This window comes from Tachysurus vachellii, chromosome 20 (assembly GCF_030014155.1).
Source record: "Tachysurus vachellii isolate PV-2020 chromosome 20, HZAU_Pvac_v1, whole genome shotgun sequence".
Taxonomy (NCBI): domain Eukaryota; kingdom Metazoa; phylum Chordata; class Actinopteri; order Siluriformes; family Bagridae; genus Tachysurus; species Tachysurus vachellii.
In genome coordinates this window covers 16315420-16333198 of record NC_083479.1, presented here as the reverse complement: position 1 = coordinate 16333198, position 17779 = coordinate 16315420, and the positions used below count along the sequence as shown (strand labels likewise).

At 37.1% G+C, this 17779-nt stretch overlaps 1 protein-coding gene across 2 annotated transcripts; it reads left to right on the top strand.

Annotated features, from left to right (window-relative positions):
* The first annotated feature begins 5935 nt into the window (after nucleotides 1-5935).
* Nucleotides 5936-17538, top strand: rnf34b (ring finger protein 34b). 2 transcript variants are annotated; one of them, XM_060896362.1, is made up of 8 exons: nucleotides 5936-6073; nucleotides 8355-8588; nucleotides 8720-9166; nucleotides 9244-9306; nucleotides 10429-10630; nucleotides 11537-11566; nucleotides 12023-12064; nucleotides 13441-17538. In XM_060896362.1, exons 1-8 carry the CDS (start codon nucleotides 6068-6070, stop codon nucleotides 13620-13622), a joined length of 1206 nt encoding a protein of 401 aa, XP_060752345.1. In that variant the 5' UTR covers nucleotides 5936-6067; the 3' UTR covers nucleotides 13623-17538. The 2 variants fall into 2 exon arrangements, with proteins under 2 accessions (XP_060752345.1, XP_060752346.1); XM_060896363.1 differs by lacking the exon at nucleotides 12023-12064.
* Nucleotides 17539-17779: the final 241 nt, after the last annotated feature.

Here is a 17779-nt window from a genome sequence, read left to right as displayed (position 1 = left end):
AACTTCTCTTTATACCTCAGAATTAAAAAGGATTATTGAGTTACTGTGTCTTTAAGACTATGTCTTGACCTTGGCATAATAAGATCTCCCATTGATTTTAAACAAATACTGAATTAAAAGCATGCATCGGATTTGGTGTCTAGATTTACTGCAAATCCAAAAGAATAAAACAGAATTGTTATTTAGTTATAAGGTGTTATTGTATTTTATGTTCGTAAGCTATTTTATTCTTTATTGCAGTAAACATAGGTTTACTTTGTTTGGTTGTATTTAAGGCTTGAATATCTCACCCTCAATTTAATTTTATTTGTATAAAGCTTTTAACAATGGACATTGTCTCAAAGCAGCTTTACAGAACATAAGAAATATATTACAAAAAGTTTATTATACAAAGATTAATGTGATACAAAAGTTCAAGGTTAATATTAGACTTATATTTAAGTGTGTTTGTATTTATCCCCAATGAACAAGCCTGAGGTGACTGAGGTGACTGTGGTGAGGAAAAACTCCCTTAGATGGAAGAGGAAGGAACCTTGAGAGGAACCAAACATTTTTAAAAACTGGAGAGCGCAATTATGAGTCGATATATTATATCGATGAATACATTAACACTGGTTCACTAGGTTACAGACTTAAGATACCATCAACCTAAAACAACCTGAACAGTCAGGAGTATTTTCAGTCTCCCTTAAGGTGTGAATTGTGGGCAGGGCTTACTCATTTAAATTGAAGGTGAACCAGCCTACTCTCCAGTGTGCTTTAACTCTCTTTATTTGAATATATTGTCTTCTGGTAAGGTAGGATTCTGACTTTTATGTACTATCTGCTTAAACTCACTTTTTTCTAGAGTAGTGTGATTTGAATTTTGTTATATTCTATAGCTTTGTTGATCTTATAGTGTTGGTCTTTGTTTAGTAGTTCTCTTACCTGATTAATCAGGAGTCTCCGTTAAGGTGTGAATTGTGGGCAGGGCTTACACATTTAAATTGAAGATTCTCCGTTACAATCTCTAACGCATTGTAAATAAGTGTCTAGTACTGTTTAATATATTCTACCACACCATATATTAAATCTCTAGAATCTAAATATGTGCCTCAAACCTATCTCTGTAGTCACCTCCTACTGTCGCAGGTGCTTTCGTCTACAGAGCAGAGGTTACATATCGAAGAACCTCCTCTACCCACTTTTGGACTCATTCGCCTTGACGCTCAACAGCTACATCCCCACACACGAAAGAGGTCCTGGACCTGGTTTTCACCTGTACATCCCCAGCTACAGTACAGACATGACTGCTGCCCCACTATACATCACCTGGTATCTTTCACCATCACTCTCCCTATCCTACCTAAAACACACTCTAACCCCATCTCTCTTACCCGACGCAACCTCCACTCTGTCTCCCCTTCTTCTGTAGCATCTGGCACTCTTTCATCTCTTCCTGATCCTGAGTCCTTTAACTTTGGTCTCAGATACAGACACGTTCCTCTCCTCTCTTTCCTCGACCATGGATTGTTCGCTTTCAGATGTGTTGCTCAACAATCGAAGAGAGCTAAGATCATCTGAGAGGAAGTGGAAGAAATCACAAGTTGATACAGATCTTGACTCTTACCGTACACTCCTGGCAAAGTTCTCCTCAGATGTGACTTCTGGCAAGACTTCCTTCTACAAGGAAAAGCTTGAAGCTTCGGCACAAGACCCTCATAAGCTCCACAACATCATCTCTTCTCTACTCAACCCACTGACTCCACCTGTTTCATCCTCCCTGACTGCAGAAGACTTTGCACAGGTTCTCTTACCAATGCTATGCCGATGATACACAACTTATCTTCTCTTTCCCACATTCAGATACCACTGCTTCTATTCAGATCTCAGCATATCTGGCAGATATATCATCGTGCATAAAGGCTCATCAGTTGAAGCTCAATCCTATCAAAACTGAACTACTGATCATCCCAGGTGATTCATGCCCAGGTCATGATCTTGCAATATCCCTGCATAACGATCTGATCTCCCCTTCAGCAACCTTGGGGTAACCATGGACAATCAACTGTCCTTTTCCTCACCTGTTGCTAATTGTTGCTGTTGTTGTGCCACGCTCATGTCGGTTGTTTATCTATAACATTAAAAGGATTCGGCCATTTTTGTCCACACAGGCTGCTTAGGTACTTGTTCAGTCTCTTGTCACCTCAAGACTGGACTACTACAACTCAATGCTCTCAGATCTACCTATGAACGCAATTCGTCCTCTGCAAATGATCCAGAATGCAGCTGCACGACTTCAACCTGCCTATGTTTTCAACCTGCCTATGTTCTTGCATACCACCCCACTGCTGCGATTCCTCCAATGGCTTCCAGTTGCTGCACGCATCAGATTCAAAACACTGATGCTTGCCTACAAAGCAAAAAATGAACCAGCTCCCTCATACCTCAAAGCCCTCATCAACCTTTAGAGCTACCAGCACTGCTCCAATGGAGCAGCATCTCTCAGGATCTCTCCCACCATCTCTCAGGGCAAGAGGTAAGTATACTACAAGACTCTTTTCTGTTCTGGCACCAAGGTGGTGAAATAAACTTCCTTTAGGGGTCCAGACAGCTGAGTCACTGGCTATTTTCAAACAACAGTTGAAGACCTACTTATTCATGAAACACTTCAACTAGCACTTCTTTCCCTGTTTGTTGTATGTGTGAATTAAAAAAAAAAAAAAAACTTTGAACAGTAATTCAGGCTCATGGTATCTTAAATCTGTAGCCTAGTGAACCAGAGTTCATGCATTCAGTGATAGTCTTAAGCACTTTTGTACGTCGCTCTGGATAAGGGTTTCTGCCAAATGCTGTAAATGTAAATAAAGGTGCTAGTTCACTTGTTTCTGGTAGAGGTAGGTCTTGACCTGTTGTTTGAAAAGAGTCAGTGGCTCATCTGTTTGGACATCTAGGGGAAGTTGATTCCACCACTTCGGTGCCAGAACAGAAATGAGTCTTACTGTATTCCTACCTCTCACCCTGAGAGATGGTGTGACCAGTTGAGACATACTGTATATCATTGACAAAGACACAGAAAAAAATAATAGTAAAAACAGAACATCATACAAACTACAATTTGAACCCTGTGTAGCTAATGGATATTGGGCATTATTATCATTAAACAAAGCAAACATATAACTGAATACATTTCAATGGTTAATGAACATCAAAACAAAGGTTGCAAAAATGAATCTTGCTTTCCCTTACTGTGCTCTGTATGTTTGGCACAGAATGTTTTATGCTTTATGGTTTCCAGTCCTACAGTGAAACAGTGACCACAAAGCAAGTAAAGCTGCTGCTCAAATTCTGGCCGGAAGCTCAAGAGACATCAGACGGTGCTGATATTAAAAACTGAGTATGAAAACAGTGTTATCGTGAAAGGATTTTGCTGCTCCAGGACACAGGATATAATACTCTTAATCTGATCTGAGGTGAAGCATCAGGTAATAGAGCAAAGCCTTTAATCCAAACTGACTCATATTAATAGAGACAGAGAGGCATTTTAACTCATGTTACTTACTTTGTCTTAATATATGTATGCATAGACACATCTATAGCTGTCCAGTCCTTCTGTGTATTCTTTGAGTCAAGCATATGGCAGGAGATTATGAACTACTGCAAGTGTCTACGTGAGATAGAGGTGTGTTTAAAGTGCTCCCATGGGATATAATAAGATTAACAGCAAGCACAAATCTGTATCTTGCCAACCTAAGGACAGAATGTATCTCTATAGTGTGCAGGACATTTTTCAGCACATCCAGCATTCTTTCTCCTGTGGTCTCTGGAGGAAACAGCACTAGGTGAGGTAGTGGACTTCAGGCAGTCTGGGGATAGTCAGCTCCAGAATTATTGACATCCTTCGAAAGAATGAGTAAATATAAGCTTGAATAAGATACGCATTTACAGAAAAATTTATTAAAACTTTCCATACAGATATTAGAGAGACTACTTTCCTTATTAATAATAATAATAATAATAATAATAATGCACACAAGAAAACAAGCTCATAGTCACTGAAAATATGCAGTAGATTGTTGACGATTTGGGGCTGCATAGTTTTATGCTCAAAGTGTCAATCATTATATGTGTTATTTATTTATTTAACAAAGGGTGTCAGTAACTCTGACTGTGTATAGCGCAATTTCCTTTGGGGTTTAATCAGAACAACCATCAAATATATTAAAACAGATGTGGGATCATTTTAGTGTGTGTGTGTGTGTGTGTGTGTGTGTGTGTGTGTGTGTGTGTGTGTGTGTTGTGCTCTACATTAGACATTTATTTAATATTAGATATTTTATACATTTATATTTATAGTATTTGGTAAAAGCCCTTCTCCAGAGAAACGTACAAACGTGCTTTGAAGTCAATGAATACACTGATAATGTATATATCGAGGATGCATTGCAGCCTCAAGCCCAGTGCTCTGGGATAGACTCCAGATCCACTGCGACTTTGTCCAGGATGAAGTGTTTACTAAAAGTGAGTGCATGAAAATTGTGGAATCTTAATATTGGCAAAAAAGAGCAACAGGCACGCAAATTCCTGGCTAATTAAAAAGCAGTCGTGATATGGCAATATGGTAATATGGCAGTTGTGTGAACAAACACAGATAAATCAGAGCTACATTTTCTTTGGGAATATTCCCAATTATAGGACCAACGATTAAAAGAATTAATAGCAACCATAACTCACAAATCTGTTATATAGTTGCATTGCATTCTAAATATGTGAGTTCAAACTTTGCTATGATCTTTTTATGTTGGATTTCTCATTAATATTATTGAACATCTCTAGAAAATAAGAGCTTTGTGCTGCATTTTTTTTTTATTATTATTTTATTTTATTCTCAATAACAAATGATAACATAACAAAATGCAATGCCGTATTATTCAAATTTTAGAATAGTAACATAACATAGACAAAAAAAAGAAAAACAAAAAAAAAAGGAAAGAAAAAACTACACATAAGGGATATCAAGTAAAACAATTAACACAGAGGAGAGGAATTAACAGCCTTGTAAAAGTCTACAGTTTTGACAGCTTTTCGGCTTGTAAGTCCTTTTAAAGTTTCAAAATAAATTTTAATTTCCAGCTTAAAATGGAAAATGTTTGGTTTCTTTCCAGACCACTTACATTTATGGATATGAAACATTCCAACTAATATAAACAGATTTAAAATAAAAATATGACATTTTGCCATTTTACATTCCTCATAAAAAAAATAATATCTTTTTTCTGGAAAAAATAACATTATAAAAAAAATAAAAAAAAAGAACATTATTTTTTGTCCCACATAATGATTAAAAAAATGTTCTACATCAATCCAAAAAAAAAAAAAAACCTAGTGCACATACAGTCAAAAAAAAGGTGCACAGTTTATATTACACAATGCACAAGAATTTGATATACCATTATTCCAATTTTTGTAGAAATTGGTTTGTTGGGATAAATAAGGTGTATAACTTTAAAGTATATTTCACAAATTTTATTATTAATCCAATATTTGTTATTATAAATCCAAACCAATTTCCAATTTATATTCTCAATGAAGTATCTCCCTAAAAAAATATTATTACATTTATTGTCTTTAATATTAATACCATTCAATTTGTCCTGCATTGTAAGTGATCATTTGTAGTTTGTATGCACATTTTTCAAAAAAAAATAACCTATGACGTCATAGCAGCAGAAAACAAACCACTTACTAAAAAAACGGTTCAAATTTTTTAAATTAGCAGGAATTTCTAGCCGCTCTGCGTCATCACCTGTATCACCGTGTGCACGCGCACAATAATCCCCACCCATCAAACGCAATTGGCTGCTGTAGGGAACAGCTGTTACTGCTGCATCATGATTGGTGGATTCTCTCTAAGCCATGACGTTATGCTCTGGGCTGCGCGCGCGCGCGAACGCACACGCACACGCACACACACACACACATAAGCAAGACATAATGGAGTAATTCCGCTGCAACGCTCGTCATTTAATTCCGCTGCAATGCTCGTCATTTGTGTTACATTTCACCAATTCCGCAGCTTGGAATTGCAATGAAGGTACGGAAGAGTTTTTACTGACCGACATTTGAGCTCTTTTCAGAGTAGTGATGCTTTTTAGGATGATGATGATGAAGATGATGATGAAGAAGATGATGATGATGATGATGATGATGTAAATGTCAGCAAGACTAATATTTAATAAGTGAGATAAAATGAGTAAATGTCTTTTAATCTGCTGAGTTTTGCAACAACGAGGCTGTCAGTGGTCACAGATCTCACAGTATCTGTGTATAACCATTCATAAGAACAGTAGTGATCATTATGAATGATTCTGCTAATTAATGGTGATCAGTGTGAACAGACAGTCCTGGGAATATCGGAGTCACTGTTTGTTATACACGCTGCGACACAGAATAGATTAAAATTGAATAATGTTTTTTTAATCAGAATTATAGAAGTATAAATGGTGAAAAAAAATGTACTCCGATGTATTATCTTATCTCTCTCTCACACACACACGTGTATGTGTGTGTATATGTATATATATATATATATATATATATATATATATATATATATATATATATATATATATAATATGTATGTATGTATGTATGTATGTATGTATATGTGTGTATGTGTGTATATATATATATATATATATATATATATATATATATATATATATATAATATGTATGTATATATATATATATAATATGTATGTATATATGTATGTATGTATGTATATGTGTGTATATATATATATATATATATGTGTATGTGTGTATATATAAAATACTTGTATATAAATAAAATACACACATACATATATATATAAAATGTGTGTGTGTATGTATATGTATATATTAAGTATTTATACATACATACATACACACACACACTCACATATATGGGGGTATGGGGGGTTATATAAGAGAACCTGTGTTCGAAGCTGTAAGTTCACATCATGTTTATATTTAGCTCACACATATGCCTATATGTGTAAAACTTTGGAGTCAAACTTGGATTATTTACCAATATATAGAGTTTTTTTATATAGATATAGATAGAATATATAGATTTAAATTAACCTCTCAGAGGGTAAAGGTCAGCTTTTTCCCATAAAGAAGAAATCTGTGACATGCAGCAGTATCATCCGGTTTCTTTCTATAATGCAGCTTTTCAGATCAGACAACAAATGCAGCTGTATGTGCCTTACCCAGAATGCAGTGCAGGATGTAAACAGGAAACTCATTGTTTCAGAGTTAATTTGCCTTGTAGTCAGGATGTTGTATGCTATTACAGATATTAATTAATATAATTATTCACACATAAACAGAGATGTAAACGTATACCTGTACATAAGACAGAAATGTCCGGTTCTGAGCACCATGTGCACACAGAATTGCATTTATTCACACATTACGGTAATTTAGTGTAGCTAGTCCACCTATTGGCATGCTTTTGGGAGGAAACTGTGGAACTGTGAGGAAACCCGTGTGAAAACTGTGAGAACATGCAATGCTCCAAACAAATGGAAACTCGGGACTATAGTGCAGCACTATATTTATTACATAATTATGTAAAATATATTATATGATATGAAGTATGATTAAACATGTATAATTGTCAAACTATGACTTCATAAAATATAAAACTAAATGGTTCATTACACGTCATACATATTCTATGTAGAGCATGAAATTGTGGAATAGGGAACAACTTAGTAATATTCTTGTATATGCAATTAGAATAATCTCTGGAGCATTAGATGGTATATAATTCACTCTAAGTGCTTTATTTCTAATATACGCCATTTGGGTTTAGCTCTCAACTTTTATTTTAACTAAACTGCATAAAGCCTTCATCACTCCATGTTTTAAGTTTGCTATATTAAGCAGTTCAGTCTCTGACTGTCTATGCCACTGCACTATGTGTGGTTTGAAATAATGTTTTTTTACATCCTGTGCAGAGCGTTTTACAGAGCTAAGAGGCACCATTTGCCGGTTTAGCCCCCTACCCCTTGTGTTTGTGTCTATGAAATAAATCAATAGTTTCTACACCCTGTGTAATGCTTATTTGAGATTTACCTCCCTACTCTTTATTCAAATGCACTTCATAGAGTATGAAATAATGGCAACAATGCTACCCTGTGTGTGATGAATCGTTCTCCAAAAGATCAATTAAAAACCTTCCTAATTGCTATTCAATTGCACATCACATGGTCTCGAACAATATCTTCAGATCTCTGTGTCTCTCTCTGTCTGGCACTGTCTTTCTCTGTTTTTCCCTTTCTCTGTCTCTATCACTTTGGTCTCATTCTTTCTCACTCTTAGGCCTCTATGTGGGCTTCGTGTTGTGGTTTATTAAATGATCTGATTGGTTCGGGGGCAGTCAGAAGCCATCAGGCTGGGTTTGGAGGTGGAGCCGGGCCATTCAGATTTGCCCCTGGTGCTGGCTACTCTGCCTACCCTTCAACCAGCTCGACTCAATCACCATCTAGCCCTCCTCCCTCAAATGGAGCAGTGTGCAAAGCATGTGGTCTCGCCTTCTCTGTTTTCAGAAGAAAGGTAGGTTTCTCTTTATATTTAATTATGATGTATCTGAATAATAAAATCTGTGCACATATTTGAATATTTGCATATATATTTAATCACAACTGCATGTAAAACTGATATTTTGTCACTATGTTTGTGTGAAGCATGTGTGTTCAGACTGTGGGCGGAGCTTCTGTGCTCTCTGTAGCGTGCTGCAAGAGAACCTGCGGCGTTGCTGCGTGTGCCACGCCTTGTGGGCGACGGCATTTGAACGGGCACGCCTCATGCGCCTGCGAGTACGTGACCTGCGCTGCTACCTCACTCTGCGTGACATTAGCACAGATACATGCACTGAAAAGGAGGAACTCGTTGAGCTTGTACTACAACACATGGGGGTGGATCTTCAAGAGGAGGAGGAAGAGGAGGAGGAGGAGCAGCAGCAGGAGGAGGAGGCGGTGGAAGAGATTGAGGAGGCAGACACTGAAGCCCAGCCCTCTGCTTTAGCCCTGCCAGTTGATGCTGCACCCCAGAGCTCCCAGCAGCCTGCACTGTCTGACTCCAGCCCTCAGGAAGAAACACACAGAACTAACAGCAGCTCAGGAACCAGCCAGGTACAAAAACACACACAATATACATGTCTCTTCTGTCTGATCATTTTTTTAATGTTATTTATAATGATTTGTAACAGGTTTGTGGAGATGTTGCCTCTGTGTCTCTCCTCCCCGTGGAGAACAACGAACGTTTACTCGAGGTAAAGTTGTTGTTCACAATTATTCTAAATAAAATCCATTAAAATCCAAAACATTGTTTACACAATCAGCTATTAATTTGAGCTGGCAGATTACAGAGTCTGATAGACAAATGAACATTCCCACATAACATGCTAAACATATGCTGGCCAGTTTTAACAGGAACATCTTTACCGCTGCTCATTTATGCAGCTATCCAATTTGCCAGTTATTTGCTGGCAAGATTAGGTTCCCATCAAGCATCAGAATCTGAAGCTCCAATGATAAATTTTTTTTTTTTTTCCAATTTCAGCCCTACAGTGTCACTGAGCCTTTGCTTACTGTAGCCTCAGACGACTAGCAGTACTGAAGTTCTTGCTGTTAGGAGTGGAACCTTATATAGTCTTTTACAGTGGTAGCACATCTGTCCCAAAGTTTGCTGTGTTGTACATTTTGAGATACATTTCATCTCACCGTGGTTGTAAAGAAAGGAGTTATTGGAGTTATTGTAGCCTTCTCTACCCAAAAAAAATAAAATAAAATTTTCAATTCAATTTATTTGTATAGTGCTTTTAACAATTGACAGAAGCATAAAAACAATAAAAACTGTAGGTTTTAAAATTAAGTTACTATTTATTCCTAATGTGCGAGCCTGAGGTGACTGGCAAGGAAAGACTCCTTGAGATGATGAGAAAAAAATGGTGTGAGGAACCAGACACAGAATGGAATCTCATCCTCTTTTGAGTGACACTAGACAGTAAATAACGTACATGTAAATAATGTCCTTTCTAGAACAATTTATAGTTCAAGTAAAATTGTGCAACCAAGAGCTCCTGAGGAACCAATAGTTCAGGGTAATTTCTGAATTCATTATAGACTTAACACTAATTCCTTCCTCACAAAGTCTTCAAATGTTCATGTTCCTGCATATCTATGATTTAATTTATTGCATGAATAGTGTGCTCGATTATATTGTTTATTTAATCAGTTAACTTAATCAGTCTCTCTGGCCTGTTATGAAATTGTGTAACGTGTTTAATCACCGTATTCTGTTAAGAGAATGACTAAACATTTACATGACGCTTTTCTAACTTGGCTCTGTGTGTGATGTGTGTGTGTGTGTGTGTATGTTGATGTGTCAACAGCCCAGCCCAATGACTAAGAGGAGGGCTCGAGCCTCTATCTCTGATCTCTCCACTGAGGATGACATCGAGTTGTTAACAGTTCGGCAGCTGAAGGAAATTCTGGCCAGGAACTTTGTGAATTTTTCCGGCTGCTGTGAGAAGTGGGAGCTGATGGAGCGCGTGCAGCGTTTATATAGAGAACACCAACACAACCGCACCTCCTGTGAGTCTTCAGTCTGTGGCAAACATCTAAACATTACACTTGATACAGGACAAAGGGTAATTAATGAAATAGAGAAGGGGATAAAATATTCACATGCAATTTGCACCAACTTCAATTAAATTCATCATTATAGGAATCATAGAGAACATATATAGAGGTGTAGAGAAATGTTTTACTGCAAAACAACATAACTCTGGCCATTCAATGTAGGTCCAGCCACCAACTGTTATGCCAGTTACACTGTTTTTATAAAATAAACATAATTCGCAATGAGTCACGATTTATGAAATGTATGGAAAATCTATAAAAAATGTTTCTTATGAGATTCTGTATTTTCAAATAGTAGTACTGTTATTGATGCTCCTAAAAAGTTTTCCAATAAATCTCTTCATATTGGCAAGAAATTCTGTTCTTGGGTAATATTTACACATTTCTCAGGTAACAAACATGAAAAATCTTGCCAGGAGAAATGCAAAGAAGTTTCTTGACTTGCACAAGTCATAGTGTAATGGATTTAAAAATACACATCATTAGAATTTATGGCATAGAAGGAACCTGAAGGAAGAAGAAAGACTGATGGCTTAATGAATTGTTCTAAGATCCAGGAAGTTTTTAGCACAAACATCATCAGCCAGAACAGCAATAAAGAGCGTCATGCCCATTAATAAGTGTGCTAGGAGTTCTTGTTGATCCCTAAAGCCAGAACACTTAGTTCCTGGATTGTAGAGTACAGATGGTAATTGCAGCTGTTACAGAAAATTGTGTTCTTGCTTTAGCGCTATATTCAACTCAAACGAATTTTACAGTCTGGTCCTGTACAGTGTCAGAAGTCATTTAAAAGCTTTACTGTGTAGACTGCTCTAATGTCTACACAGAACTGACTTCTCTCTTCTGGTTTCTTTGCAGTGGAAAACATGAGCAACAGCATCACTGCAGGTGAGGAGATTTCTTCACTACATTCATGCAATATTAAAGTGAAATGTGTCCTGTTCTCTTTTAACGTAGTTACTTATCCAGGTCATGTTTGGGGTGGTGGAAGCTTGTGCTTAAACCATCGTATACACACACTCACACAGAGATTAGCCAGGTTATGAACATGTGCAGCACAGTGATGTTAAGAAGTCTATAGTCTTATCTGTATAAAATTCAGTAGGTCAAGGACAAGCTAAAACCATTTTATAAGAAGTTAATACAGTTTTTAAGAAAAAAAAACAGTTTTTTTAATTTAAATTAAGTATCAATTCAAGTGCTTGGAGAAGAGGTTGTTCTTCCGTCACCGTTTGGAGACAGACATTCCACCACATAGGTGTCAGGATAGAGAAGAGATGTTACATGTTTTTTGTACCTTTGGTTATAAGCTAATCCTGTTCTGCTCCCATGTTAACCATGCAGTCGTGGCATATCCTCCTTCTATATGTGATGGAGAAGTTGGAGGTAAGAATATTAGCATGAATGAGTGAGATACACTGTATGCTGTTTCCACCTGCATGAGACACCTGTGCACACATTGTGTTTCTGACAATCACACCCATTTGTTCTTGTTGAATATCCCATTCCACAGTTAATCCCCTTTTCCTCCACTTTTCCGAGAAGGATTTCCACTAGATTTTGGAGTGTAGCTTGCGGATTTGTGGTCTTTCAAAACAAGAGCATTAACGAGATCAGGCAGTGATGTTGAGTGAAAAGTCTGAAAAGGTTCACATTAGCGCTGAGTCAGAGTCAGGGCTCTACGCAGGACACTTGAGTATTTACACTCCAACCATGACATAACCATGTCTTCATGGAGCTCACTTTGACATTCAGTACAAAGAACCACATGAGGGTGTGATGGTCAGGTGTTCACATACTTTTGACCTTAAAGTGTCTGTGCTAACAAAAGCATCAAATATTTTTCTCAGAGAAAGCAATCCCAGAATTATGTTATAGTACAAAGTGCTAATAGTAATGAAGTATTCAAATTATGGTCGTACAATTCTACAGGCATTATATATCGATATAAAATGATAAAAATGACTGCATGTTTACTTCTGTCTTTTCTTAATGGTCAGGATGTTGGTTGTAAATAAAAATCAGTTGAGATTTTATTCACAATTTGTCAGGTGTAGGTCAGCTTATAAAGAACAATGTCAAAAAGCATATGTCAAAAAGCATAAAAAGGTATCTAACTAACTATCACTAGCTAGTGATTTATATAAGGTTACATTTGCTTGCTGCTTTGCTGCCAAAAGAGTTCTGGCATTCTCAGAAACAGTACAGTAAAGAAAATGTTTAAAATTTAAAATTAATCTAACCACTAGAAGACCTTAAGTTGTTCTTGTTCTTAATCCAATTAAAGGGTTCTTTGTGGTAGAAGAAAAATGCTTGGCTAAGGGGTCAGTAGAAGCCTATCACTGTACAGGGTTACTCATTCTCGCTGAAAGTCAGATGCACCCACTGATTTAAAATTGACTTTGCTTTGTTTGAATATCCTAAGTGCCTTTCTGCTGAAGCAGCAGCAGCAGCCGTGTGTGTGTGTGTGTGTTGTACACTGCTGATGCTCTGCAGCTTTATGTGATTTTATTTCAGTAAAACGATTAATAGAGCTAATGGAGATAGACTTTGGCACACAGTTACTCAAATTAATAGACTCCAAAGACATAGACAGACAGACAGATAGATAGATAAAACACAAACACTAGAACAAGGATACAAGGCTAAAGTGCTGTGGCTTAAGAAAAATAAAACATACACACACCATTCCATTATTGATTATAGTTCATTTTCCTGCCTTTTTTTATTTCTCATGTAAGTTGTTGTATGTTTGTGTGCAGGTGTGGCTCCTCTCAGCACCATGGATGAAAATGTGTGTCGGATCTGCATGGACGCTGTGATCGACTGTGTACTGCTTGAGTGTGGTCACATGATCACCTGCACCCGTTGTGGCAAGAAAATGAACGAGTGTCCCATCTGCAGGCAGTACGTGGTCCGAGCTGTACATGTTTTTAAGTCCTAAACACACACATACACATGCACACTGATCTTCCACAAGCCTCCATCTTCCAGACTGAATCTGCTTCTGAAATCAGTGATGGTTACACATCTTGGCTACATCCCAAATTCCTCCACAAGGGGACAGACTGGTAAGGGTCTGAATTTGAACACAGAGGCTTTGTTTATGTTTGGAATGCGCCCTTGTTGATTTCTCTAAATGTCTCAGAGGTGTTTGACCACTCATGTGATATACACAATAGAATAGAAGCCTTTATTTTGTCACATATACATTACAACAGAGTAAAATTCTTTCTTCACATATCCCAACTTTGGAGTTTGGGTTCAATGCGCAGGGTGATACAGCGCCCCTGGAGCAGAGAGGTTTTAAGGGCTTTGCTCAAGGGAACAACAGTGGCAGCTTGGCAGCGCTAGGGCTTGAGACCCGATCCACCAATCAACAATCCATGACCTTAACTGCTTGAGCCACCACTGCCCCACAAGTCTGTAGAAGTGTGTTAATGGGGCTTTTAGCTATCTTGTTCAATATCTGGGGGGCACGGTGGCTTAGTGGTTAGCACGTTTGCCTCACACCTCCAGGGTTGGGGGCTCGATTCCCGCCTCCGCCTTGTGTGTGTTGAGTTTGCATGTTCTCCCCGTGCCTCTGGGGTTTCCTCCGGGTACTCCGGTTTCCTCCCCCGGTCCAGGAATCTCTGGAAAATTGCATGAGTGAATGAGAGTGTGTGTGTGCCCTGCGATGGGTTTTCACTCCGTCCAGGGTATATCCTGCCTTGATGCCCGATGACGCCCGATGGCACAGGCTCCCCGTGACCCGAGGTAGTTCGGATAAGCAGTAGAAAATGAGTGAGCGAGTGTTCAGTATCTACAGTAGTGTGCTAAGTACCAGGCATTCAAAATAGCTAGCCTTGTATGTAGCTGATTTCATCTACAGATGTAGACAATCAAATGTCTGAGACGTCAAATGCCTATTAAGCTGGTAAACAGCTTTATCCTCCGTTTTCAAAAGGTGACTGCAGTCAAATTCAGCCGTGCCTTCTGGCAAAAACAATGGCACTGACATGTAATGCCCAGTTACTGGCCATCTAAGGGGACTAGGGGAAGAGAAGTGGACAAGGGCGCATTAAAAACAGCACTGGAATTCAGCATGCTTAATATTTCCATGTGTAACCGTGTGTGTGTTAAGTGTGTGTAGAAGGTATGAGATGAAAGTGTGACGGTCCTCCTTGCTGTAGCAAAACTGAAGCCAGCAGTGATTCGAGGTGCCAAATGTACTCATCATTATTGATTGATTTATTGTGTTTAAAATTACAGTGTTCTTTGTTTATCATTAAAACCCCTATGGAGTTGTTCATATTAGCATATTAGGTAAATACTAAATAAATTCACTTCTAAATGCAACACAGACACTAACTGGAACTTTATCAACAAAATTTATCTTTATCTTTTACCTATTTGAATACTTGACATCCTCCTTCCCAAAGGGCCACTAAGGTTAGTATCTAGGTCTTGTAGCTAATGTTTAGCTTTGGCAGTTTAAACCACTGAAAGCTTTTGTTTTGTAGGGTGGTCATCTAATTATATTTAATTAGACTTTACTTAATAATCTTTTCAAAATTCATGAACACTTCTTGATGTGACCGCTATTTGTTATGCTAACATTGTTCACTGGCAACCTCTCATTGCTATTGTTATGCAGCTAGCTCTATTTAATACCTTATTTTGTGACACTGTTAGCTAGCTAGCTTTTTATGATTAGTTAACCTATTAATATGACAACCTCTGTTTTAATGCTCACCAGTCTGTGAGATTTAATATTTTAAAGTATTAACTGACATATTTTTTGACTTATTAAACTAGCTAGCTATTTGTCTAATGATTTAACTGTTTATGTTTAGCTATTTTAGTGACAACCCTATAGTGTGGAGCTAGTTATCCTTTTTCATTTGATCCCAAACTGATATTTTAGCTTCTATTTATCTTTCACCATTAATTTAAGGGTTATTTCATTTGTCATAGTATTTTGTTTTTGTGTTAATTCTTCACATATCTTCAGTTGTAGCTGTGTATCTTCACAGAAATCGGATACAGTATGATTTTGTGTGAGTGTGCGTGTGTGTGTGTGTGTGTGTGATGCCTCCTTATTTTATCTAATACTATTATAATTATTGGTTAATTTTATTTGATTACTAGTATTTTGCTTCTATGTTTTGCTACTCTGTGGACAACCTGATTTTTATTGAGCTAACTATCTACAGTATATTTTGCTAACATACTTCATTGGCTTCAATCCCTTATCATGTGACTCTTAGCTAGCTATTTTTGACATTTTGTTTGTTGTCTGGTTACAGCCCTGTGGCATAAGGCTAGCTGGAATTTCTGTTTGATCCCAAATATTTTTCTTTTTATTAATCATTCACCATGAATTAGATTTTTGTCCCCTCAGTATTTTTATGTGAATATTACATATGTACACAGTTATAGCAGATCTGTGTATTTGCACATATATTGCAGAATTTGAAAAATTCACCAGGTAGTCAGCTGCTTCTCCAAATAGAAATAGTTATGTGCAAATAGGTTGCGTCAGAACCATGCCCTATTTCCTAATCCTTATCTACTGCCTAATCACAAGTCCCTTCTCCCTACTTATTTAATATCCTCTGCTCATTATTCCTTATTTCTTGCTTACTATTCCCCTGCTCACTGTTCCTTACTCCCTATTTAATATTCCCTGCTCGCTATTCCCTATATAATATTCCCTTTTCCTTATGTAATATTCCCTGTTCACTATTCCCTTATCCCTATTTAATACTCCCTGCTCACTATTGCCTACTCCCTATTTAATATTTCCTGCTCACTATTCCCTATTCCCTGCTCACTATTCCCTATATAATATTCCCTGCTCACTATTCCCTGCTCATTATTCCCTACTCCCTTTTTAATATTCCCTGCTCATTATTCCTACCCCCTATTTAACATTTCCTGCTCATTATTCCTTACTCCCTATTTAATACTCACTATTCCCTTATCCCTATTTAATATTCCCTGCTCACTATTGCCAACTCCCTATTTCATATTTCCTGCTCACTATTCCATACCCCCTATTTAATATTCCCTGCTCCATATTCACTATTCATTATATATTTTCTGCTCGCTATTCCCTGCTCATTATTCCCTACCCTCTATTTAATATTCCCTGCACACTTTTCCCTACTCCTTATTTTTCCCTGCTCATTATTCCCAAATCCATGCTCAGAATTCCCTTCTCCCTACTTAATATTCCCGGCTCATGATTTCCATCCATGGCAAAGTGCATTATAGGTATTTTGGGGATTACCAGGGATTTGACTGACAATGTTTGTTGCTGTTTAGCCGGTTGAAAAGATTTTTTTCTGTCTTTAATTTAAACCATTTATAGAAAGGCAGGAAAAAGAAAGCCAAATGGCAAGTAATTTATTCATTATTAACACTTACGTAAGTTTTTTGTAAGTTGCATGGTGTATTATTTTTCTGCATTTCTAATAATGTACGATTCTGCCACGAATATTCTTGATTATACAGTTTGTCTCTTTTCATATGAAGATTTTTCTTTCAGTCTGCAAAACTAACACTGTATTATATGCATAGAATCTACATAAGTGTATGTACACACTGTTGCCTGTACAAAAGATGATTTTTGGAGAAACCTATGAAAATAGGATTACAGTCTGAATTATTTGTGAGGACTTGAATCATGTTCTTGTCTCTTATTGTGTGGGTTTAATGTGCAATTTCTAAAAGGTGTCACTTGTCAGAGCCGAGCAGACACACACTATAGATATATGTAAGAAATTAAACACTTTTGAGGGTTGTTATATTTTGAAACTTTTTATTTTGTTAATATTAAAGATGATTTAATGAATTTAATAAAATATGGAACCTTGAATTAATACAAAAGAGTTTGTATTTTGTTATCGCTGACTGGGAGTTTTAATAATATGTTATATGCGTTTAATAATTCAGACAATTATGTTGATAATGAGGTGAATTAAAAAGAGCTAGTTTTTGCTAGGAGCCGCTTTAAATGATAAGTGAACTTTTATTTACTTTAATTGTTTTTGACCCAAATGTTCCTTAAGCATTTTAATTCAGAAATTTAAACTAGAAAAAGAAGAAGAAACAAAA